General features: G+C 38.8%; 1 protein-coding gene across 5 annotated transcripts in view; it reads left to right on the top strand.

Moving 5' to 3' along the window:
• The window catches only part of runx2a (RUNX family transcription factor 2a), a 151,361-nt gene extending 128,568 nt beyond the window's left edge, over window positions 1-22,793 (top strand). For 4 of the 5 annotated variants that reach the window (XM_060851390.1, XM_060851362.1, XM_060851371.1 and 1 more), the window contains one exon: window positions 19,866-22,337. In XM_060851390.1, the coding sequence (XP_060707373.1) occupies window positions 19,866-20,344 (479 nt within the window). In that variant the 3' untranslated portion in view covers window positions 20,345-22,337. Of the gene's footprint in view, window positions 1-19,865 lie in introns of all 5 variants that reach the window. The other variant, XM_060851381.1, reaches the window with a different exon arrangement.
• The last annotated feature ends 2,375 nt before the right edge of the window (window positions 22,794-25,168 follow it).

Raw genomic sequence — 25,168 nt, 5'->3', positions numbered from 1 at the left:
TTACAGACTACTGAATGAAACACAAACAAAAGAGAACAGAATACAGAATAACTTAAACCTATCTGAAAAACCAACTGACTCTATCGCAACTTAATGGTGCTGTTCCAATTTCCTGCAACATCCCAATAACACACCCGTCGTCAAAAAGGTAAGTTCAAACACAGGTTCTTAAAAGAGAGAGAGAGAGAGAGAGAGAGAGAGATGGCAGAGAGGATTAGCTAGGGATTGTTTGCTGAATGGAACCTCTTTTCACACCAGCAGCTGTTTCTTTGGGTCCCCATTAAAAACTGAACCAAACTAGAAAGATCCCTGCACTGGGAGAATTGGCCATTCCCTTTCATTGTACAAGTATTTTAAAACAAATCTAAAAGCCCTTTCTCCTGATTGTTGCCTTAGGAGATATTTATTAGCCATAATTGAAGTGGCCTAATCCCAGACAAATCAGAACCTCGGTCTTTTGCAACCACTTTTGGAAAAAAACCAAGTACAACATAACCTTGTTCAAGAAGCAGCTACATCACGATGCTCTCTTTCACTACGTAGTCAAATAGTGTAGAACGTTCCTCTCCCAAAAGGTGGTGAGAGAGGTATAAGACATTGCAATAATCGGGCGAGTAGGCACTGGTGAGATAACTGCCCCCTTCTCGCTATCTCACCAATCAACTGCTCGGCAAAAGGTTCAGTAGGGAATTTCCTCAACCTGCCACTAGTTAAGGTCGTTCACTGGCTATTTAATGACCACTTAAGGGCCTTAACTTGCTACCTCTCTGGTTTTCTGCCTTCCTTGCAGGCAAGAAATTTATTTGGTTTCCTGGCAAGGTAAACTGTGTAACTTGTGTCCTATTTTGGGAAAATGGGAGAATTGGATGAGGGGACAAGAGTGAAGCCTCTGAAAGCCACCCCTGCACTTGTCTCTGATCCCGATCACTGTATCTTCTCCTTACTTTACCATGTGAAGCAGGAAAGAAAAGCTGTACCTTCTCATCATTGACACTTCTGAGGAGTAGGCCTCAAAAAACAGTCTTTCGGATCCGGAAGTTGCTTTGTCGACTGACAATTTCGAAGGAACAGGAATGCTTCTGTCGAGGTCTGTGATAGGCTAGCATACATATTGAAGAATGCCCATCATATAACTGCAGGCAAGGATGCCCGAAGCATGGTACATTGGCGAGACCAAACAGACATTACAACAATGGATGAATGGATACTGCGCAACAATCACCAGGCTGGAGTGTTACCTCCCAGTCAGGGACCACTTCAGTTAGGGACATTCAGCCTCAGACCATCGGGTAATCATCCTCTAAGGTGGGGTTCTGGCAGGCAACAATGCAAAGTGGCCGAGCAGAGGCTGATAGCAAGTTTGGTACCCATGAGGATGGCCTCAACTGGGACCTTAGGTTCATGTCAAACAACAGGTGGCCCCACTGCACTATACACACTCTCTCTCACACACACACACTCACTCATGCAGACCCTCTCTCATACACACCCTCTCTCATACACAAGCTCTCTCTCTCATATGCACAACATAACACCTCCCACACTCATACCATCTCACAGGGTTATGCTCCATCAGACTTACATTCACACTTTACCAAGCTCACGCACACGCAAATAGACACTCTTTTAATGTGCACTCACACTCGTTGTCAAACTCATCCTGTCTCTCTATTCTGCATGCACACACACATATAAGTTTACGGGGTGAATTTGTATTTGCAGAATTATATTTGCAGATACATTCGCTTTTGCTCAAAAATTGCAGAACCTCCAAGCAATTGATGCAGGCAGTGAATCCATATAATATTTGTAAATTCCGCTTTGGAAATAGAACCAGTCTGACTCAAGATTGGTCTGACTCACCCCATTAATGCATTCTCTGAACAGAGATGTCACCTTTGGTTATAAAAGCTTAAATGGTCTTGAGAATGTTACTTAAAAGAAGTTCCGCGATTTACATATTAAAGAACTGAAACTAGCAAATCCATTATAAAAGGTGAGAGACTTAACAATCTAGGTTTGTTCATATATCATTGTATTCTTTTGCAATAAATTCTGTGTCTTAGGGTTCTGCTTCACAACTACCTGATGAAGAAGCAGCGCTCCGAAAGCTATGCTTCCAAATAAACCTGTTGGACTATAACCTGGTGTTATGTGATTTTTAACTTTGTCCGCCCCAGTCCAACACCAGCTCCTCCAAGTGATCTAACAGCTGATTGTCATGTGATTAGTCGAGTTTTCATGGTGGTGAGGCTAGTGAGGTAGTTGACACCTAACATGCTTGCCCCCACACTTTATTTTAAAAGAGAAAATTGTAACCAAAACCTAGTAATACATGGAGAACATCCAGTACAATGAAGCATTTAAGTTTATGCCAATAGCGATGGAGCTGTATCCCAGCAGGAGTTACAACATTCTGGAATGGAAGGAAAAACGTGAATCGGAGGAGAAAAAAGATGTACATCAAACTTGCCCTGTCCTTTTGGCGTAACAGTGGCAATTAAAAATCTGATTTTTTAATAATAGGAACATTCTGCTTAAAAGTCAAAGAAAGGTGGCAACAGAATTCAATCAACTTCCCTCCACTTCCATTTCCCTTTGGCATTATAGAGTTAGGTGATGTCATGATTTATTTGAATGTACAATATTTATAGTACAAGCTACTCTCATTCTCGCAGAGACAGCAAGACATGCACAAGCTCCTTCAATCAAGCAGAATCAATCATACAGTATATGTGATCTTTCACATATTGAATTTGACTTACTTTTACTCCAACATTTTGCAGCTAGTTGTTGATAAATTACCCATGCCAGTTTGATCTATTGATTGGTTTGTATTTCACTAAAATAAATTAGTCGAAGAGTGTGGTGCTGGAAAAACACAGCCAGTCAGGCAGCATTCATGGAGCAGGAGAGTCGACATTTTGAGCATTAGCCCTTCATCAGGAATGAGCCTTGTGGTCCAATAGTGCTGAGAGATAAATGGGAGGGGGCTGGGTCTGGGGGCTGGGTTGGGTGGGAAGGTAGCTGGGAATGTGATAGATAGATGAAGGTGGGACTGAAGGTGATAGATTGGAGAGGAGGGTGGAGCGGATAGGTGGGAAAGAAGATGGACAGGTCGGACAATTCAAGAGGGCAGTGCTGAGTTGCAAGAGTGCATCTGGGATAAGGTGAGGAGAGGGGAAATGAGGAAACTGGTGAAATCCACATTGATCCTATGTAGTTGGAAGGTCCCAAGGTGGAAGATGAGGCGAGCTTCCTCCAGGCGTTGGGTGATAAGGGTTTGGTTCCGCCTTGGGACCCTCCAATCAAACAGGATCAATGTAGGTTTCACCAGTTTCTTCATTCCCTTTCCCTCCTTCCTTCTTTATCCAAGAACCAACCTTCTAACTCAGCACCACCCTGTTGACCTGTCCACCTCCCTTCCCACCTATCCACTCCATCCTCCTCTCTGACCTATCACCTTCACCTCCACCTCATGAACTATCGCATTCCACAATCTTCAATTCTGATCTCCAGCATCTGCAGTCCTCACTTTCTCCTACTAAAATAAATTAGCCAATGGAATCACCTTTGCTGAAACAGAACATTAGTTTCAAACTATTAAAAACATCCAATGGATTTTTCTTTTTTTTAAAACAAACCTATTTTACACTGCTATGAAATAGGAAGTAAACATTCCTTTAACTAGAGCGTACTTTTCTTTGGGACAAAACAACAATCTTTACTTTTATGAACAGTTTAATTACTAGTCCCTTGTGAGCAATTAGGACTTTGCACTATGTTCAGCAGCATCAAAGAATCAGAATTTTCAGTGCATTAAAAGAATTCCCTTTTGAAAGAAATTTAAGTTTACAGTATTAGATGAAAAACATTTTGGCATCTTTTATATTGAAATAAAAGCAGATGAGAAAGAACTACCCTAAAACAGCTGTTGCATTTGATCTGTACGTTATATTTAGAACACATTTAAGTTGTTTGGTTCAGTGATATTTTTAAAGTATATGAAAAACTTTACAAGTAGCACATTGTTAAGCAATTGCTGTTTTGAATCTCCAATAAACCTCCTATTGACTGGCTCAAATCTCTTCCAGGTTCTGTACAGAATAAAACAGTTCCATATGAATAACGGTGGCAGCAATAGGCACTTCAGGTTCTCTCTAAAGTCACAAGTAACAACTTGATATAATTTCACTTCAGATTAATTTAAAATTCATGACTGGGTAAACAGAGGCTCACTCACCAATACTACAGAAACCCCTTTCTTGTTCTGTGCCATATGTTAATAGGAAGTGGGGCTTGAGTTGCGGTAATGTAACCACAGCAATTCCTCATATACAGATAATTCAGTCCAGACTAACCATGGCCTAAGGCAATGTAGAGAGAATAATACAAGAATGAAATAAATACAAATAGAATAACTTTGTGACACAAGAAAACTATGCTATCTCCCTGTCTGTTACATAATGGATTGTGAGCAATAATCAAATCAAAGGCTTTGGCTGCTATTATAAACCAAGATCAATGTTTCAAAAGTTTGTAATTATTTTCTGAATCTCATAGATGGCAATAGTACTTAGATGTGGATTTTACATTTTGGATCAGGACCACGACATTTGGATCAATTCTAGGTTCCCACGTTGAATGGTGTGATCAGGTCTCGAGATAGGGAGTTACAACAGGGCCCAATAACTAGGGCCTGAGGCTCCAATGATCCTGCTGTACTGAGGAAGAGGATCAGAGACCAAGTTCAGGAGGAGCGTATGAACCTGTGATTTTTGGCTCTGCGTCTGTGCAATCTTTGGAGAGCTGGTTAATTAATGATCAGAGGATATATTCAGCAGCTAGTGTCCTGAGACCAGAGAGTCAATAGGAGGCCCTCTAATGTTGATAGATTGTCAGCCCCAACTCCTAATAGACATCAAGAGAAAATTTTTGACTATTTAAAAGGTATAGGTGCCATGCTGTGATTAGGGAGCACTAAATGGCCAGAATTGTGGCATGACAGCCATGCTAGATATTTGATTTGATTTACAGATTTGATTTTATTTATCAGATGTGATTTATTTATGGTCACATGTACTGAATTACAAAGTACAACAAAAAATGTTGTATACTGTTGCCACTCTTCAGAGTCATCTTAAATCACAGAAAAAAAAACTCCAAAAGAATATAAAGGCAAAAAGTAAATAAAAAAGTGTTCAATTTTACAGTCCTTCTTGTTATGTGCTCCACCATTGGCCTGAGATGGCCAGGCAGAAGTCCCCCTTGCTGTGCTGCCACTGCCAGAATGAACATTGCCACTCTTTGACGCCATCTCACCTCCACCAACACCCTCGCCACTAAGAGACTTCAATGAGCCTTGCCAATGAAGAGGCCACTGATGCCACCAGGTACCATATTGGCCCAATCTCGAATCTGCTGCCACCATGAATCCACTTCAGACATGCCTCACCAGAGCAGCCGCTGCTGATGCCACTAGGTCTCATACTGGGCTCAAACTCGCCTCCATCAACACCTCCATGAATCCATTGAATTTCAACACATACACTGCCAGGAACCCAAAATCGTCTCTGCCACAGCAGCCATGAGTCAGTACAGAAGCCACTGGGAATACAAACTGTCTGCTGCCACTGCACGTTCATGCTGGTGCCACTCACTGCTGCCAATGCCGTCACTGTGACCAAGCTCTTCAACAAGAGGTAAGTAAAATAAAAGAGAAAGTAAAGAAAAACAATGAGAAAAGAGAGGAAAAAAGAAAAAGTAATTAAAAGAAAAATGGACAGAGCAGACAAGCCTGGGCCCAGAAGCCTTACTCCACCGCCATGGATATGGGTAAAAGTCCTGCACAGCATGAAACACTGCCCACTCCCCACTTACATGGATACTGCTTTCTCATGTTCCATTTTGGCTGCAATGTGGTACCCATCTGCCAACTGAAAAATTCTAATCAATGGACAAGAAGCAACTTAAAAGCCCCCTTAATTACCTTCAAGGCTACCCTGCCACTTGCAGGCAGGCAACTATTCTGGTCACAATCTATCCTTCTTGGAAATAAGTGAAAGCTAGGATGGTGCTGACATGCAGGGCAGCAGCCTGCAATTCCAGCCTTGCCTTTATTGCTGAAACCATTGGCATGCAAAAATCCCACTCAATGTATTTGTTGGTGGATTTTATTACAGCACCAACTGCAGTCCTTGAGTTGTTTTTGTGTGATACTTTCACAGTCAAGTAAATATCACAACATCAATGCAGTTTCTTTAATAAATAATCTACAATTAATTGTGGATAATTCCACAGATCATTTTATGAGGCATTATTTGTGAAAAGCATCCTTCACCCTGAAGAATTGTGAAAAGCAAGTATCTGATGTGCCAGTGAAATGGGAAGTTTTATTTTGTTTTACCCAGCCAGTAGCATAACCAGGATATATGAGAGAGAGTCCTAGTTTTCTTTTCAGTAGTGCAGCAATGCCATTCACTTATTTGAGAGTCCTCTCATAGGCAGCAGCTGTTACACACTGCTATGTCCTCCAACATGATGATCAAAGTGGTCTTGATTATTTATGAAAGGAGGCACTTAAGCAATGATTGAGTGCCACTCTGGGTCAGTGTACAAGGCAGTGATTTAGTTGTACTTTTTCCCCTGGATTGGCACAACTTGTACCAAACTGTGGCTGGGTTTGCATCATTGATAGTGTATAGCGAAAAATACAAAGTGTGCTAATGTTGCCATCAAATTACATCAAGGGTTTGCCCCAATCCATGCTGTAACTTTGGTGGGACATTGCCAGAAGTGCCCATTTATGGTGTTGTGCTTGTAGCTCTACTGACATTTGCTAAAGTAACTGCAGGTAATCAGGTGAGCCCCTGGGGAAATTCAGGTCCATTATCTTGAGGCACAAAGTGTGAAAATGTACTGCCAAGTACAAATAAAAACACTGCCAAAGCAGTCATAGTGTACACAGCTGCATAACTAAATACTGGGGAAGGGCCTGCCCTTATTGTTTGTTCACATCTGTAACTTACATTTCACCTTTGCTAAGTTATTGCCAAAAAAGCAAAAGGAAAATAAGAATACAGCCTTTCTTGTGGTGAGTGTGGTTGGACTAGAATGTGGTAAAGGTAGGTTCAATTGAGGCATTCCAAAGGGAGTTCATTGAAAAGGAACAATGCGAGTGTTATGGGGAGAAAGCAGGACAATGCTTAAAATGAAATGCTCCTTCAGAGAGCAGGTAAAAACACAAAAAGACAAATGGCTTCCTTATGCACTATAATGATTCTGCAATTCTAACCTAAAAAGGTAGATTTTTAGTTTTACAAGAATTCTCAACAGACCAACCACAACACTGCTTCGCCAAATTCAAACCTTATGTTGAAAATTTGCTGGTAATGATTCAACCTGGAAGGCTCCTGAATATATAAAAAGCTTTGACATAGGAAAATGAAGGGAAGTTACAGTAAAAATGCTAAATCTGAACAAGTTCATAGAATCAAAGAATTTTACTGTACAGAAGGCCATATGACCCAGTGTTTCTATAACAGCTCCTGAAACAGCTTCCCAGCTAGTCCTATCTCCATAGCCTTCTGAATTCACTACTTTCAAATATACATCCAGGTCTCTTTTGAAATCTCCAATGGAATCCACCGCTACCATTCTCCCAGGTAGCACTGTCCAAATCGTAACAACTCTCCGCGGAAGAAATTTCACCCCATCTCCCTCCTAGTTCTCTTGACAGTTTTGAAATTGTGACCCTTGGTAACTGATATACCAACTGATGGAAACTGGATATCCTCTTTTACCTGTCAAAATTGTTTTTATTTTTAACACCTCAATGAGATCATTTCTTAATCTTCTCTGCACCAAGGAGAATAAGCCCAATTTCTCTAATCTTTCCTCATTACTAAAATCTGTCATTCCTGGCATCATTCTCATAAATCTCCTTTGAACTCTCTCCAGGGCTTTACCATCATTCCTTAAATAAAATGCCCAGAACTAGAGACAATACTCCAAACCTGGTCTGACCAATGATCACTTAAGATGTAGCATCATTTCTTTGCTTTTATACTCCATGCCTCTATTTATAAAGCTAAAGATCCAATAAGCCTTCTTAACAACTGTTACAACTTACCTGACCACTTTCAGAGAATCATGCACATGAATCCCAAGGTCCCGCTGCTCCTTTACTCCCCTCAACATTGTACCATTGAGCCTGTCCTGTTTCCCAATGTTTCTTCCACCAGAATGCATTGCCTCATATTTCTCTACATTGAAATTCATCTGCCCAGATGTCTGCCCATTTGGCCAATTTGCTAATGTCCCTCTGAAATAGCTCAGCAGCATCCTCACAATTCATTCTCCCTATCTTGGTATCACGTGCAAATTTAGAGATTTTGCTGTCAACACCCATCTCCTAATCATGTATATAAATCAGAAAGAGCAAGGATCCCAACACTGATTCCTGGGAAATGTCATTTTGAACTCATCTCCAATCTGAGAAATGCTCATCTCTACCTACCTGCTGTTTCCTATCTTTTAGCCAAAACATAGAACATAGAACAATACAGCACAGAACAGGCCCTTTTGCCCACGATGTTGTGCCGAACATTTGTCCTAGCTTAAGCACCTATCCGTGTACCTATCTAATTGCCGCTTAAAGGTCACCAATGATTCTGACTCTGCCACTCCCACAGGCAGCGCATTCCATGCCCCTACCACTCTGTGGGTAAAGGACCTACCCCTGATATCTCCCCTATACCTTCCACCCTTCACCTTAAATTTATGTCCCCTCATAACACTCTGTTGTACCTGGGGAAAAAGTCTCTGACTGTCTACTCTATCTATTCCCCTGATCATCTTATAAACCTCTATCAAGTCACTCCTCATCCTTCACCGTTCCAATGAGAAAAAGCCTAGCACTCTCAACTATCCTCGTATGACCTATTCTCCATTCCAGGCAACAACCTGGTAAATCTCCTCTGCACCTTCTCCAAAGCTTCCACATCTTTCCTAAAATGAGGCGATCAGAACTGCACACAGTACTTCAAATGTGGCCTTACCAAGGTTCTACACAGCTGCAACATCATCTCACGACTCTTGAATTCAATTCCTCTGCTAATGGACGCTAATATACCATAGGCCTTCTTACAAGCTCTATCCACCTGAGTGGCATCTTTCAAAGATCTATGAACATAAACCCCAAGATCCCTCTGCTCCTCCACCTTACTAAGAACCCTACCGTTAACCCTGTATTCCTCATTCTTATTTGTCCTTTCAAAATAGACAACCTCACACTTGGCAGGGTTGAACTCCATCTGCCACTCCTCAGCCCAGCTCTGCATCATATCTAAGTCCCTTTGCAGCCGACAACAGCCCTCCTCACTAACCACAACTCCACCAACCTTCGTATCGTCTGCAAATTTACTGACCCACCCTTCGACTCCTTCTTCCAAGTCATTAATAAAAATTACAAACAGCAGAGGAACCAGAACTGATCCCTGCGGAACTCCATTTGTAACTGGGCTTCAGGCTGAATATTGACCATCTACCACCACTCTCTGACTTCGACTGGTTAGCCAGTTCTCTATCTAACTGGCCAAACTTCCCACTATCCCATGCCTCCTGACTTTCCGCATAAGCCTACCATGAGGAACCTTATCAAATGCCTTACTAAAATCCATGTACACTACATCCACTGCTCTACCCTCATCCACATGCTTGGTCACCTCCTCAAAGAATTCAATAAGACTTGTAAGGCAAGACCTACCCTTCACAAATCCGTGCTGGTTGTCCCTAATCAAGCAGTGTCTTTCCAGATACTCATAAATCCTATCCCTCAGTACCCTTTCCATTACTTTGCCTACCACCGAAGTAAGACTAACTGGCCTGTAATTCCTGGGGTTATCCCTATTCCCTTTTTTGAACAGGGGCACAACATTCGCCACTCTCCAGTCCCCTAGCACCACCCCCAATGACAGTGAAGACGAAAAGCCAACTTCTAATTCATGTTACCAAGGATCCACCAATCAATCCCAAACATTTCTAATTTGCCAACCAAAGTGGCATAGTATCAAATGCTTTCTGAAAGTCCAAATATGCAGCATTCACAGCATTACTGTCATTCACTGTGTGTGTCACCTTGTCAAAGAACTTAATTAAGGTTATTTGAAATTGTTTATGTATTGTTGCAGTGACTTAGAGAAAACGTATATCTTTAGCTCAAGTTAATCAGTGAATGTTCATTCACATTGACTATTGGGGCTGCCAATGTCTAATGGGTGATCTGCAAAGTTGGTTGTGCAGTGGAGCAAATTTGTTCAGTGAAATTAATTATATTTTTCTCTTTTTCTCTCAAGGTTAATTATAAAGCACATATAAACACATTTACAAAAATGTTTGTAATGGATTTGTTTAAAAACTGGAAGCTTTGATTTACTTATTTAAATGTTTTTTTATTCAAACAGATTTTTTTGTAGATTAGCCAAACATTCTTTTGTATTTCTATCATGTTGTGGATAATTGCTCTGCTCCCAATCAGTTGTCAATGTCTCCTTTGATTGCCTGCTAGAAGGACTGAAGTACAGACTGAGCAGGAAGATATTGGGCTGAATCTTATATTTTTGTTTGCTAAACCCAAATTGCATTGAGTTTTCAGAAGGTTATTCTCCATATGGTCAAGTGAGTTGTTTCCTTACCTATTATCTTACTATATTAATGAAGCGCATCTCATCAACTAGCTATCATATTCCTATTATATCTCTTACACCCGATTTCCATATCTTACTACCTGCTGTTCCCAAAACTTGACACTGAATAGATATCCACATCCCTAGCATCCATATATTCTTCTTCAAAGGGCTTATGTGTACAGGGCCAAGCATTGGTAATCTGGTAGTGTCCCTCACTAGCAACATCATGACACAGGAACCACAAAGCCATGTTGTCCTCTGCACATAGCCAACATGGCTGTCATTTCCTCACACGTATAACCACATTCTCTCATCCTACTCACTGTTTAACTGCCATGCAACATACTTCACCTGTCTGTAGCTATACGAGGTTTAACCACCCTATGTAAGTCACTATTACTCTGTTCCTAAGGTCCACTGGATATCCCCAATTTATCACTGTCCAGTAGGGGAGTATCACATACAGGAAGGCAATCAATCAGTCAGTTATTGGTGGCATATGCCGCAAATGGAGGCTGAGCACACTTCACCACATTGTGAGACAGGCTGCACCTTGATAATTGGGAACATGCCTGCTTTATCCATCCACATTCAGGTTCAACCTGTGCAGAACTTGGTGAAGGAACCATCCCAGCTGAGTGGCCAACCAATGTCACTAAGAAGAAGTACTTATAGCCCTTCGGCACCTTTCCTCACACCCCCACCACCACCATGTAGAGACCCACCACATTGAGCTTTGCCCACTGCTGGTTTCCCATTCCACCGAATTCCAACATTGTACCTTGATGCTTCTTTAAGCTAACCCTGTTGAGGCCAGTTATGCTCCAAGTCCCCTCTTGTGACCATCCAATGTAGTTCTCCGTAACCATCAATTGTACCCACCCCACTCCACATTTCTGGCTGCCATCATCAATCAACCCCATGCCATGACTAATGAGGGCCCTGATCGCTGTGTTAGCAGCTCCCCAACTGATGATATAGGCTTCCCCTCATTGCATGTACTAACACTACAGGACTGACTGCCTGCCACACACATACATACATATACATACACATGCACGCACATACTGCACTGTACTGGGGGAGATCCCAAGTGGTTAACTAACTGTGTTGAAACCCCTGGACTGAGGACTAGACCCCATCAATTTCCAAACTAGCCATTTGGTTTCGTAAATATGCAGCATGTTTATCACACATACAGATGGGCATGCTGTAAGTGTTGGATTAACACTTTAATTTGCCATTTACTAAAATGTTTACCCTTCCACTAGACAAATCCCTACTGGCAAGCAGCCTGTGTATCTGGGCTAAACAGCACCTCAAAATGGCAGTGGTGAAAGTTTTTGGTTCTGGCTGACATGGCATGCAAGACAATGCAAAGCATGATGGTGTGAGCATGTAGGTAGGCGCAAATTGTGCAAGTGCTAAGACAGCATTCATGCTCCAATGCTTAGTACTATCATAAAGCCCACAATGGCAAATGGTTACTTTTATGAATGCATGCTGCTGTTGGGAAGCCAAAATGTATATCCACAACTAGGGCCTTTTAAACTTAATCTCTACTGCTCTGCTGATCATTGTTTTTTTTGGATCAGAAGTCCAGTTATAGGACTGATTGTTTCTTAAGGGAGAAAGACTGGTAGCTATAGAATTTCAGATTTTAGCCATGGCTGAGAAATCAGAAGTCTTCAATAAGTAGGCAAAAGGGCAGAAACAATCTGAACATTTTTCAGCCAGAACAATCTAAGTATTATTGAACACATATTTTTCCAAAAATCAGAAGCTTACACATTTAATGATTATAATAAATATTTAACCAATTGCTTCTTGAAAATTACCCCTTTCTTCAAAAGGATAAATGATTTATAATAGCTTTAAAATGTGAGCTGGTATAACCAACTTTTGTGTATGTAGTGCCATCGCTCAACTTCCCCTCATGTACTGTAGAATTGATTGCTTTTGCTTGAAGAAAGCTAATAGGTATACTTCGTATTCAAAGGGAGTGCCTCCAACAAAAAGTACATAGCAATAAGGAAACTAAACCAGCATATTTCTTTTCACATATGGTAACATTATTCTAACTGTGAGACTTAAAAATAACTGTATTAATCTTTGGGGACATCAACGTAAAATCAGTTAGTGTTTCTCAAGGAACTTGAAATTTTGCTGCAATTTTACATTGCCTTTTCTAGAAACAAATCTGAGACTTTTATAATATAATTAGTTATGTTGAAGCAGACAGGGGGTGTACTTCATTCCACCCTGAACTGCTCTCCTCTGCCATTCTGGTCTTCTTCACGGCTTTCTACGTGAGTTCTAATCTACATATTGTCCAATAGAAGGGAGCAACAATGAGCTTCAGACAGGCTATCTTGGCTTCCTCATACTGCTGAGCAAGATAGAATATCAAACCTGAGTAACATCTAAAAACAAAGGATAAGAATTCATAACAAGCTCAGAGAGCTTACTTGTTATTTACAAAGACAGCATCACCTGTTTTTAATCTATTAAACTTCATCTCCAATCACTCCAAAATATAAACACAAATAAGTTTGAATGCTTAGATGTAATGACCTATGAACATATGATTTTTGAATTCTGATAAGTTTTAATTCTACTACTGTAAGCTAAATTACACAATTTGATTGTATCCAAGAGATATTTCACTTCAGGTTTTGGCAAAATGAATAATTGATGGAAGCAATTTTAATGGACCAGTCATGTAATTAAGTCTTGAACTCTCCCACCTGTTTCAACATGAAAAATTACATTATATGCCTCAAGCAGACAATCTGACTGGGAGAAACACTATTGATTCTGAATAGGAATCTGAAGAGCACTGCTGCTATTTTTAGGAGGAAGGTCTTGTTTTAATGTCTTTCTGTTGTTGAACCACAAGCAATTAGTGGTTTTTAATTTTTCTAAAGCAGAGTATGGATTGAAAGGAAAAGAGGATTTGTCCTTTTTTATTTTGCTAATTTAAGGCATTGAACCACATCTAAAGGCTTTGGCTCATTAAAAATTTCATGGAAACAGTTCAATGAAAGCGTTTCCATATGACTTTCCGATTCATGCTATTCTCTCTGAAGGGGTCCCTACTCACGCACTCACTGCGCAATAGGTCCTGGGCAGTGATATACTGGTCACGTGTCACAACTTGTGTGGGCTTCTTAAACACACAGCATTTTTACCTTTGGATTTTAAAAACTCTATTTGCAAATTACAGTAAAGGATTTTTACAATGGTTTCTGTGGTATCGCCAGTTTACCTGATTTATGTATAGGTCGTTCTGTTGTAACGCTCTTTTCGTCAACGCAAATTCATTGTAATGCAACTGATGAATTGGGGACACTTTTTAAAGTGTGAACTTTTAAAACATTTGTTGGCTGTAACATGATTACAGCGCTGGCACCACAAGCACTGTTTCTAAAGTGCGACTTTCCCATAATGCGGGGTTGCTCAAGAACGCAACTATCGTTTTATAGAACTGACTGTATTTCATAGAAGAGAAAGATCATGGATACACAGATGATGATAAGTGCAACCCTGTTGATTGAAATTGAGCCAAAAAAGACCAGAAATATCTCAAGTTCAATTTCTGATGTGTGAACTTAGCTGCTTTTCTGATTCCATCACCTCATTAGCAATGACTTGCATCTATTTAACATCTTGAAAACAGTAAAGTATCTCAAAGCACTTCATAGAAATATTATCAATTACAATGCTATACCAAGCTAAATAGGATATTAGGATGGGTAACCAAAAGCTTGGTCAAAAAATTACATTTTAGGGAGTATCTTTAAGCAGTGAGTGGTGTGATTGTGGTGCTTGCCCAATGTCATCAGCAAGGCTGTTCTGATTTTGATGACTGGTCCTTGGTCAGTCAGGTGAATGATTGGACAGGATAAACATTCAATTGCACCTGCATTAGTTGAACAAGAAGTTTTATATTTAGGAAAAACATATGATGGAACACCAGTGGTAGTGCAAAAAATATTCATACACACAGGGAGAATTCATCATGTTCCTCCTCATTCACAAAACATGTAATTATTTACTTCACAAGCAACATACAGTTGTCCCTTTAAGGACTCCTGTTTAGAGTGCACTATTTTTCATGCCAATCTCACAAGGTTGTATATTTGTATTTCATCATCACAATGGAGTTGTGTAACCAGCTTTGCATGATAAAAGCAGGCTCCTAACTCAACCAGGTGGCCCTTTGGCCATTGATGGTTGGAAATAGTAGCTGCAGGAAGAACAAAGAGATTGTTTGTGGTTCATGGGTTTTATGCTCGGTACAGTTCAATTTCTGTGAAGCTGAGGCTGTGAAATTCGGGCCACTGTCAGTTTACATGTAAAGACTGAACATATGGGCGAAGGTGCCCTGGAACTATTGCCCCTTCTCCCCACCCCCATGAACCTACAGCTCTGCATTCATCAGTCTGTTCAGGAGACTGAAAGAAAGGCTTACATCAAAAGACATAAGTAATTATTGTAATTTGTAAAATAAAATGAAATAGGATGCCATAGCAAAATGAAGCACATTCCAAACACACAACAGCAACTGCAAAATAAAATTGTAGAACACCATAATTGGATAAAGAACAGTCATATCCTCTTGTAGAATGGTACATGTAAACAATGACAAATACTTACAGCTGTAAGTTTTTGTCTTAGACTTTAAAAGGGAATGACTATTCCTATAGTTTATGTCTTTGTACCTTGGGTAAAGAGGAAATTGCCCTATTTGCTGTAAAGACATAATGGAAACAGGCTAAAATGATTTGCAACACTGGTAGTCTTGGTGTGTCTCGAATTATGAGATGCAAAAGACAGACTGAGGTAATAGTGTAAATTTGTTTCGGTAACCTTTCTAGAGACAGCGCTGTGGAAACTGGAGACTTTCAGAATGGTACACATAACCCTTGGCAAGCCCCACGCTGTGCCCAGCGCTAAACACAACGCCAACTTGGACTGGGCATATACCAAATATCCATTACATGATGTCCTGCTGATTTGATTTGGACTGTGCAGGTTTACTAACTGCATGTGCCCACCCACAAAAGAATAACAGGGACCCTACACAAGGGACTGGATATTACCTGCTGCCACAGGGTGTGTTTTGGCTGGGGTTGGTACATGTAACATGTTGGGTGGCTACCCAAATACCTTCTCACTCACTTCCCTAATACAAAATCTGCCAACCAATCACATTAATCCAGCCATCTAATTTTTAGCCAAAGTGATTTACAGTAAGTTTCACTAATGGAAGTTTACGCAAGTACTGTGCAGTGTTTCTTTGAGCAGTGTAGTGAGTTGCTGAATTCATAGATAGCACAGGGGATTTAATGACCTGTCCTCATAGAGACTGCAGCAGGTGCAGATTCTCTAGCTGCAGTGCCATTGGGTTTGTGATACAACAGGGAAATAGAACAGGCATTGCACAGGAGGAATGCTCAGCATGGAGGCAGGAAGACAAATTGAGGGAGGAGACAGTCAGGATGTCTTTGATCAAAGCACGCTCCTGTAAATGTGTACACAGATGTCTGTTCGCCTAGGACGACATCTCTTCACCACTGGTGTTATCCTATGCAATACTTTCCCACTCATCTGCAACACCTTATCATAACACTCTTACCCAAAATCTTAATAAAAAATGGCACAAATGAAAACCTTGCCATGACATCTTTATTCAATAGTATTTGTAATAATGAAGAGCAATACAAAAATGAACTGCTAAGTTTCTTCAGCTTTCTCTGTTTTTGTTTCAGATTTCCAGATTTGTTTTCATAAAAAATGAACTATTCACCTTTGTGCCTTCCTCCTACTGTCTTTTGCTATGTAGTAAATGATAAAGAAATTCAAGAAAAGAGTCTTGAAAAAATCAGGATAGTTTGTGGTTGGGGTGAGTGGAAAAAATGGAATATCATCAGTTGTAAAAATTATTCACCAATCTTGCTCCCACAAAGCCCCATTCCTCCAAACTACACCAAAAGTCCCATTCATCACTGCCAATCTTTATATAACATTAAACATAATTTCAAGGTTTGAATGACTTTTTAAAATCGTGCATAAGTTAAGTTGCTGGCATCTACTCCTGGCATTTGTTGGGTTACAGAGACAGGATGTGGGAGGGAAGTGTCTAAGCATGACTGGCCACACCCTATACCCCCTAAGTAAAAGAATGCTGAGAGTGGGCATACCAGACATACTGTAGAAAGAATTGCATTCCTTACCTAAGATATCTGCTGTTGTTTAGGCACAAACTAACAAGTAATAATGCATTCCATTCAGTTTTATGTGCAGACTTCCTTTAGAGTTGGTTCAGGAATGTGTTTCAAATCATATATATTAATTACACTGGATAAAAACAACTGTACTCCCTCCAGGAAAAATATAGTTGAAAATAGTTCTAAGATGTTTACCTAACTTCTGTTTAACTAGAACTGTGGGGACCACATACATAACGAGCTTTGTACTTACTTTGTTAGCCTACAGCTAAGGTACAGTAGACTCTCATTAGAAAATGTCTGATATAGTGATACGTAACACATGTTATTTATAGCTCCCACTTAAACTGAGTATGGACACATTGGGCTCTCTATATATTGCTCATACACTTCTCTATACACTTCTCACTATGGCTCCTCAAAAAACACTTCATAAATAGAACAACAGTGTTATTCTTTGAAATTTGTGTATTATTTCATAGATTCAGAATCAACAGCTTGTGATTTCTGAAGACTTGTATATAATTTTAAAGAACAATGATACAGATCTCAACAGTAACTGTAATGTAAATGTAAGAATGAAAATAGAAAGGTTAGATCAGCACATTGGATTAATTTTTGACAGGAGGCAATATAAAGGAGAGGAAATTTTTTTATTATAAAAATAAAATTTTTTTGTTTTTACAAAAGGCTTCAGTTTTACATGAAGAACAATCATGAATGCTCTTGGAATTCAATCAAACATATTTCCTTTGGGTCTCTTAGTACTGCTCAAGAATTTGAGTCTCATTAATAGCCAGTGTTCTAAATTTGTCAGCTATTTGTGTGACAATTGGGTAGCGCTCAGCCTTCTGATGCTGTTGATGGCCTCCTCTTATAATTGACTTTTCCCACTAGTTCTTAGTTGTGCACCTTCTTTTGTATAAAAAAAATCAACATTAATTCCAGAAGTGGTGGAGGAGTCAGTATTTTCTTTCTGTGTGAGGGGGATCAGTGAGAAATGCATAGAATGATCAGATTTAGAATAATCAAAACATGAACATATTAAAAAAAAGGTCTTAGGAAGTTTTAGAATGATGATTGACAGCTTGGAGGACCAATCACTAGAGTCTGGAACATCATATGAAAGCATCTTCTGGAATATGTCCAACCATAATTGGCTATCTAGATAATTTAAAAGACGTCATCTGCAATGGAGCTATTGGCACCAAAAATATAGCAATAAATCCCTGAGAGATATCAAATAGGGTGGAAGAGGGGTACAGGTCCACTGGTTATCCAATCTGATGTGATGCATGTTTGCAAGATGAAGGACAACATTTCACACAGATTTCCCCTACTCCATCCCCAACCTGCAAGTCCAATTTATATTTGAAAGGAAAGCGAACTGAAAACCACGTCATTTGAACTATTTTTAGGTAATTGGCAGGACACCATGACAGTCAATAGAAAACCAATACTCTGAAGCAATACTCTAGAAATATGATAGTCCCAGTACAGTCATGGGCTGGCTCTAGGCCTAGTCTGACCGATAACTACAATGTTATGGCATCTGTCCCACCGGTTGACATTAATACACATTTACTACAGCTACAATCTGTTTTTAACATGGAATCGTAACGTATGCAATAAATACATGTATAAGAATTTAAACTTACAAACATACAGTACAACAAGCATAATTCATGGATGGTCAATGCAAACTTAAAGGCCGCATGGCCTCCTTCTACACTATGATTCTATGAATCGATATACTAATCACATGTTTGAATAATATCATAAATTGTGAGGGTGAAATTAGATCATCATATAATCTCAACCTGAATATCAATCTAAAATGTCTGCTTTGAAACCAGTTCCATCTTACTAATGTCATTTTAATATGTATCATGGAGATTGAATGAGAGACTTTATTCCATGTTGGGTCCTTTTCACTTGTCACCCAAGATGTCATGCAAGATGTTGTGCTGACAACCAATGCATTTCATTCCCACATAGCAATGTCCACACTGAAGCATGAGTAAGTTTGCTGCAGTCAATGTTACCTGAGGATAATGCACAGTTAATTTGTGGAAAGTAACATTTGCTGGAATTATGCCACTTCCCCACGAAGAGTTTGATGGTGTGGGAAATCAGGGCTACTGGATTGGGAGGGAGGGTGGTGAATTGTAATGACACAGTGGCAAGTAGGGTGCTCACTATGTCAATTAAACCTTGCCATATTTGCTTTTGCAGACCTTAGGGAGTTATAGTAAGGGTGAGCTGGTGATTTCACAAGAGGGGGAGATTTAGTGGCAGGGAGGCAGCGGCAGTCATAGAGATGTACAGCACGGAAACAATCCCTTACAGAGACCCAGGACTGGGTGGGATGGAGGTCTGCCCAACTAAGTTCTTAGGAAGGTGTATTAATGGTAACAGCCATTACCTCACCAGTGCTGCTGCAGAGTACGTAACAGCTACTAGCTTTTGAGCTGCTGGCAGATGAGACATATGTCCCTGGGTGTCCTTGATCCCCAGGAAAGGTTTGGTGCGAGCCTCTTAATGCTTGATTGGTACAAGATGTTGAGGCCCTTCCTGAAACCATGTAACGGGGAATTCTTGGCAGCTAAGATGCCACCTCAAGTTTCCAATCATTAACATGAATACTTCAAATTTTTAACTTGTCATTAGGCAATTTCACAACTACACTAAGCCTCATGATTTGATAAAATATATTGTGTATTATCCTCAGATGGCACAGCACATAACAAGTCAACACCATAGTAATGTAAGAAAGAAGAATGTGAGTGTTAAATTTGGTTGTGACTAGTCACATTTGTTTCCAGCACAAGGGGGCCACAGTGTTTAGATACGAATTAGAATATATCCTTAAAATGTTTAATATAGAACGTGAATGTTTCTTTGAGTGATTTGCAAGATATGTTTTCTCTCTTTTCTTTTCTAGGTGCTACAGATCTTGGTCCCTTCTCTGACCCACGGCAATTTGGTCTTTCTTCCCTCACAGAGAGCCGTTTCTCAAATCCTCGAATGCACTACCCAGCTGCCTTCACCTATACACCAACTCCAGTTACAACTGGCATGTCTTTGGGTATGTCTGCAGCTACACATTATCATACCTACCTACCACCACCATATCCTGGCTCATCCCCAAATCAAAGTGGACCCTTCCAGACCAGCAGTGCACCTTATCTCTACTATGGCGCCTCTTCTGGATCTTACCAATTCTCCATGGTGGCAGGGGGAGAACGCTCACCTTCCAGAATGTTGCCACCTTGCACCAGTGCATCAACTGGTAGTACACTTCTTAATCCCAACTTGCCCAACCAAAATGATGCTGTCGATACTGATGCTAGCCATAGCAATTCTCCCACTGTGTTGACTTCCACTGGGAGGATTGATGAATCCGTCTGGAGACCCTACTGACTCTGAATACTTAACAAGTCATCATTTAAATAGTGCCTATTATGCAGTTTTTAACTGGAAGAACATCTTATCATAATAAGACTGTTGAGTGAAAGAACTGATGCAGTATTTGAAGATGTTTCTGTACTGTTCAAGATATGCACATAACATTGCTTTTTTTTTATAAGTTCTTGAGTAAATTTGTTATCTTGTTCAAATAAATGAAGAACTTCAAGGTACTCAGCAAAACCATCTTATTTTAGAAAGATAGCTTTCCCAGTGTGCAAATTGCAGTAATTTATAAACAATTATTTGAACAATATTGAAAATGGCAAGAAATGTGGCGAAAAAGCAAGAAGAATATGAGGACTCTAAGCTTAAGAAGATGAAAAGTCCTCCAAGAAATGGTTACCCACTTTAAGTTTTTTAATTAAATCGTCTATGAGGGAACATAGTTGACTATTAGAATAGTTGTAACAGAAATGTACATGTATGCACTCAGTTGTAACTGTGCAGAGGGGTAGAATTTTTCTTTATTGATTTCTTGACAAATCCCCTTTAAATGTAATTGAAAGTTAATTCTTTTCTAAGTGCCGTTTACCCAAGAATGCCTGTTAATTGAATGTTTACTGCAGATTTCAAAAGGACTGTCTTTTTTTTTCATTCTTTATGTTTTTGAGTATGTTTCAAACAAATGGTTTCCAGTTTAAAACGAGGTAAATGCCATCTGGCTTGGAGCAATCTCACTCTACTTCAGTGTCATTAATGTTTCTATTAACTATTGTTTACTCAATAATTGAAAGATTCTTCCTGGTGACATAGCGACATTAAAATAGTAATGTCTACTGCAGCATCATTTCAGTTTAGTACCTTTAGCTGTCTAAATACTTGAAAAAGGTGGCAGTTATTAATATTAATCTTGTTGTGATCTACTCAAATGGGTTACCTTAATTATAAAGTACATAGCTGACTCAGTGGTATCAACAAAGGAAGAAAATGTTCTGTTTCAAGCAGATGTGCTTAATCAAAAATTTGTTCTCAAAGACAATGCCTCAACAAGTTCTTCATGTGATCTGATACTTCATTATCTTTAAAAAAAGCAAATTCCGTAACTTTCACTGAATAGTTAATGTAGTTTTCAGTCATAGCAGCATTAACTAGATTTACATGAGCAGGAGCTAGTGGGGATTTAGTTGATTCACTATTTTACTGAAAATCAGTTGACATTTATTGATCTGCTCTGACACCTACAGTTGTATCTTCTTAAAAAAATTAGAGAAATAACATTATGCAAAATCTGCTTGCCTTCAAGTACAAATAAAATGACACAGTTAAGTACTGTCTACTCTTCATAATTATTTCCTTGAGATCCACTCTAAATAAGTATTAAAGAAATTGAAATTCGTTCTTTTTTTCATCTCATGTCTAACTCTCAGTCTTGAGACCTTCTATTGGTTCAGCTTTTATTAAGGCAAGTGGAGATGTGTCAATACTAAAGAATCTGCCATGATTCATAGTAACGAAGGTACTTGAGATGTAAGTCTTTAAATCTGATAGATACAATACTCGGGAATATTACACTTGGAAATGTGTTTCTGAGTATAATTTAAAAGCACAAAATTCATGAGGGGTACATGAATTCAATATCTACATATCCTAATGTTTCTTTAAATTTCAAATGATTTGTTCTATTCTAAAATTTAGACATTACTATTTTATGTATTAAATAAAGTCAAATATTTTTCAATATTTAGATATAGTACGTTTTTTTTACTGAAAATTTCTCTTGTGTGAAGCATGCTTTTGTGGACCCAAGGTTCAATATGGCCAATTTACATTAAAGCTGGACAACTTTATTGATATTATTTATTGCAAGTGGTAGCTTGAAGCAAACCACTAGTCTACATTTATGTATCTGTACAGGTAATGAGTTCAGGAGTTTTCAACAGAACTTGAGAAAGCAGGTGTCAGGTTACACAACTCAAGGTCGAACTAGTCAAGTCTTACTGCCGGTGCAAGCTGTTACCTATTTAATAAGAGGTACTTTATTTGTTTAATGTAATTTTTATTGCTAAAGTTGGGCGTTCAAAGATTTAAATATGTTTTTTTTATATAAAGTGATTTTTTTAAAAAGTACATTTTGTTAAGATGTGATATTTGTAGGGCTGCAGGCAGCAATTTTGGAACCAAATTTAAGATTTTGTACAGTCAAAAGCACTTCGCATCACATCCAGCATCCACCAAGTTAATTCCCTATGGCAAAGGTTTTAATAATCGCAATACATTTTCAATATCAAACAAAATGTATTCATTGCTTTCCCATTAGGAACAGGTTTTCTACTGCAGGTGCTAACATCCTTTGGGGTTTCCAATAAAGTTAGTTTTCTACGGCACTAACTACTAACTCAAACTATCATTTATACTGCATTACATGATGCCTTCTGCAAATGTGTTGCTGGTCAAAGCACAGCAGGTTAGGCAGCATCTCAGGAATAGAGAATTCTCTATTCCTGAGATGCTGCCTAACCTGCTGTGCTTTGACCAGCAACACATTTGCAGCTGTGATCTCCAGCATCTGCAGACCTCATTTTTTACATGATGCCTTAGATGTTTTACTAATAAATCTGTTGTTAATGGGGATGCGCATTAATAGACTTTACAGTACTCTGAGATTTCTTAATTTCGTGGTAGTAAATAATCTGAGGTATTATATCCCAGCAAAAAGGAATTCAACTTTCCATCACTCTAATTGCAGTCTGTAATCGCAACCAAAAGTGCATGCTTATGTCTGAAATGTTAAATTTAGATATGGCCCAGACTGTTTGTCAATAATAAACTGATTCCTTCATTGATGAGACATGATTCTGCAGAGATCCTTGGGATAGTGCTAAATATGGGAGCTGTTATTTTTCCATTTTCCTTTCTCTGATTATTGATAATAATTTTATCATTCAACACAATATCCTAATGTTTTGTGGCAAAGTAAATCATTGAATACTGTGCAGGTGTGAACTCTGTCTGATGCAAATCAAAAAGCAGTGAAAATCAGATTTATACTTTAAAACCAGGTCTAATTTTGTGCAGTTCACGAGAATTTGCTCTGCTTTAGAATTTGGTTAATAAGATTTTTGCTAAGGAAGCAGCAGCACTGATTCTAGTTGTAAATCAAAATTTTCGCTGAACATAGCTTATGTTAATAATTGATGAATGCAATTTTGTCAAAAGGAATACATAAAACTTCGAGTTTTTTTTAGCTGACAGTCATTCTGCTGATGTAACATGCTAATACTGGTAGCAAATAAGCTTTTTCCATTTACTGCTAAAACATTTGTATTTTCTTCTCTTCACTGCAGCGTTAAAACATGCACATGACTGTTTAGCATTATGAAAGTAATACTCTCAAAATTGCAATAGTGGAAAACACCCTTTATCCTGTGACAGGAATTATGAAGTACAATGAACAAGATCAGTAATTTTTTCACTGATAAATATTGAGTAGGATCTAGGCAAGTTTCATCCATCCCTAATTTGATACACATTATTTTCAAAGCTGAATTCTCTTTACAAACACAAAAAGGCTTCTTTTATCATAATTTCAGCAGTTTACAATACAGTTCATATTTTGTACTCTTTATTTGTAGGCAAGAAATGGAAATCCTAGCTTTCTAATGTAATTATCACAGATAGTTGAGCTCCATGAAAAAAACATACATTTTAATCTATTCATTTTTTATGTATGTAAAACAGACAACATTCTGCAGTTTTAATTTCAAAGGTATACTTACACATCTACCTTTTTATTCTGTGATTTTTGATTTTTACTTTTTGTATAAATACAAGCTTTTTATTGCTGTTACTCAATAATTGCTTTGCACTGAATATACTGTACAAATGCATTGTGTTTCAAGCCATTGCCATAATTGATTATGAATCACTTTGCTACGTCTTAAAAGGGAATAATGCTAAGATAATGATTTTTTTGTCACTAAAACGCAAAATTCCTTGTCTGACATATTGTCATGATTGTAACATTGATTTAAGTTTGAATTTCATTCTCAATAAAATGGCATTTTCTATGAATGTTTCATCTATTTTTGATCATTTTAAGATACTGTAAAAGATGTGTAGCTATAGCTATAGAATTCAGGTTTGCTCTGGTTCTTATGGACTAATATTTTCCGGTTGTTACTGAAAAAATCTCCTTGAAGTGTTATTATGATCCTGATTTAGATGTCTGAGATATCAAGCGAATCATAGTATGATAGCCAAATACTTATGGAGATACAATCCTGTATTCACAATTTCTGTGACCTTTGTTAAAATGGAGACAAGTTCCAAGGCACAAGGTATAATTCTGCATTGCCACTGGGTAGAACTTGCAATAGGTTATAATGGGCAGAGATAGAATTACAATCAGCCTCATGATCCACCCAAATGGAAAAAATAAGGCGTTTGTGGATCCATGGGTAGCAAATCAATGGATAACAAGGACTGAGTGTATAGCAACAGGGCCAATTTTTTAACATAAGCATTTTGAATGCTTGGCTGTTGGCTTTCAGCATATGATTATGGAATTATCCTTCCATTCTTATAATCTTATTCCTTTGATATAAAACTAAGGAATCGTGGAAACACTCGGTAAGTCAGGCATTGTATATTTGGTGCAGTTTTATCCAATAAAGAATTCTAATAGACACAATCAAATAGGTCTGGATTTTGCCATTGGGTGTAACATACTAATGCCAGAGAAAAAAGCAGGAGTTGATCCTGCTCCAGTAGATATTAGGACCATGATATTTGATTTTTCCTACAATAGCCATTTAAATGCCTCCACTCGAGCTACTA

This window comes from Hemiscyllium ocellatum, chromosome 3, assembly GCF_020745735.1.
Source record: "Hemiscyllium ocellatum isolate sHemOce1 chromosome 3, sHemOce1.pat.X.cur, whole genome shotgun sequence".
In the NCBI taxonomy this organism is placed as follows: Eukaryota; Metazoa; Chordata; class Chondrichthyes; order Orectolobiformes; family Hemiscylliidae; genus Hemiscyllium; species Hemiscyllium ocellatum.
Note: the sequence above shows the minus strand (reverse complement) of the source record. Positions and strands in the feature narration are given on the sequence as shown.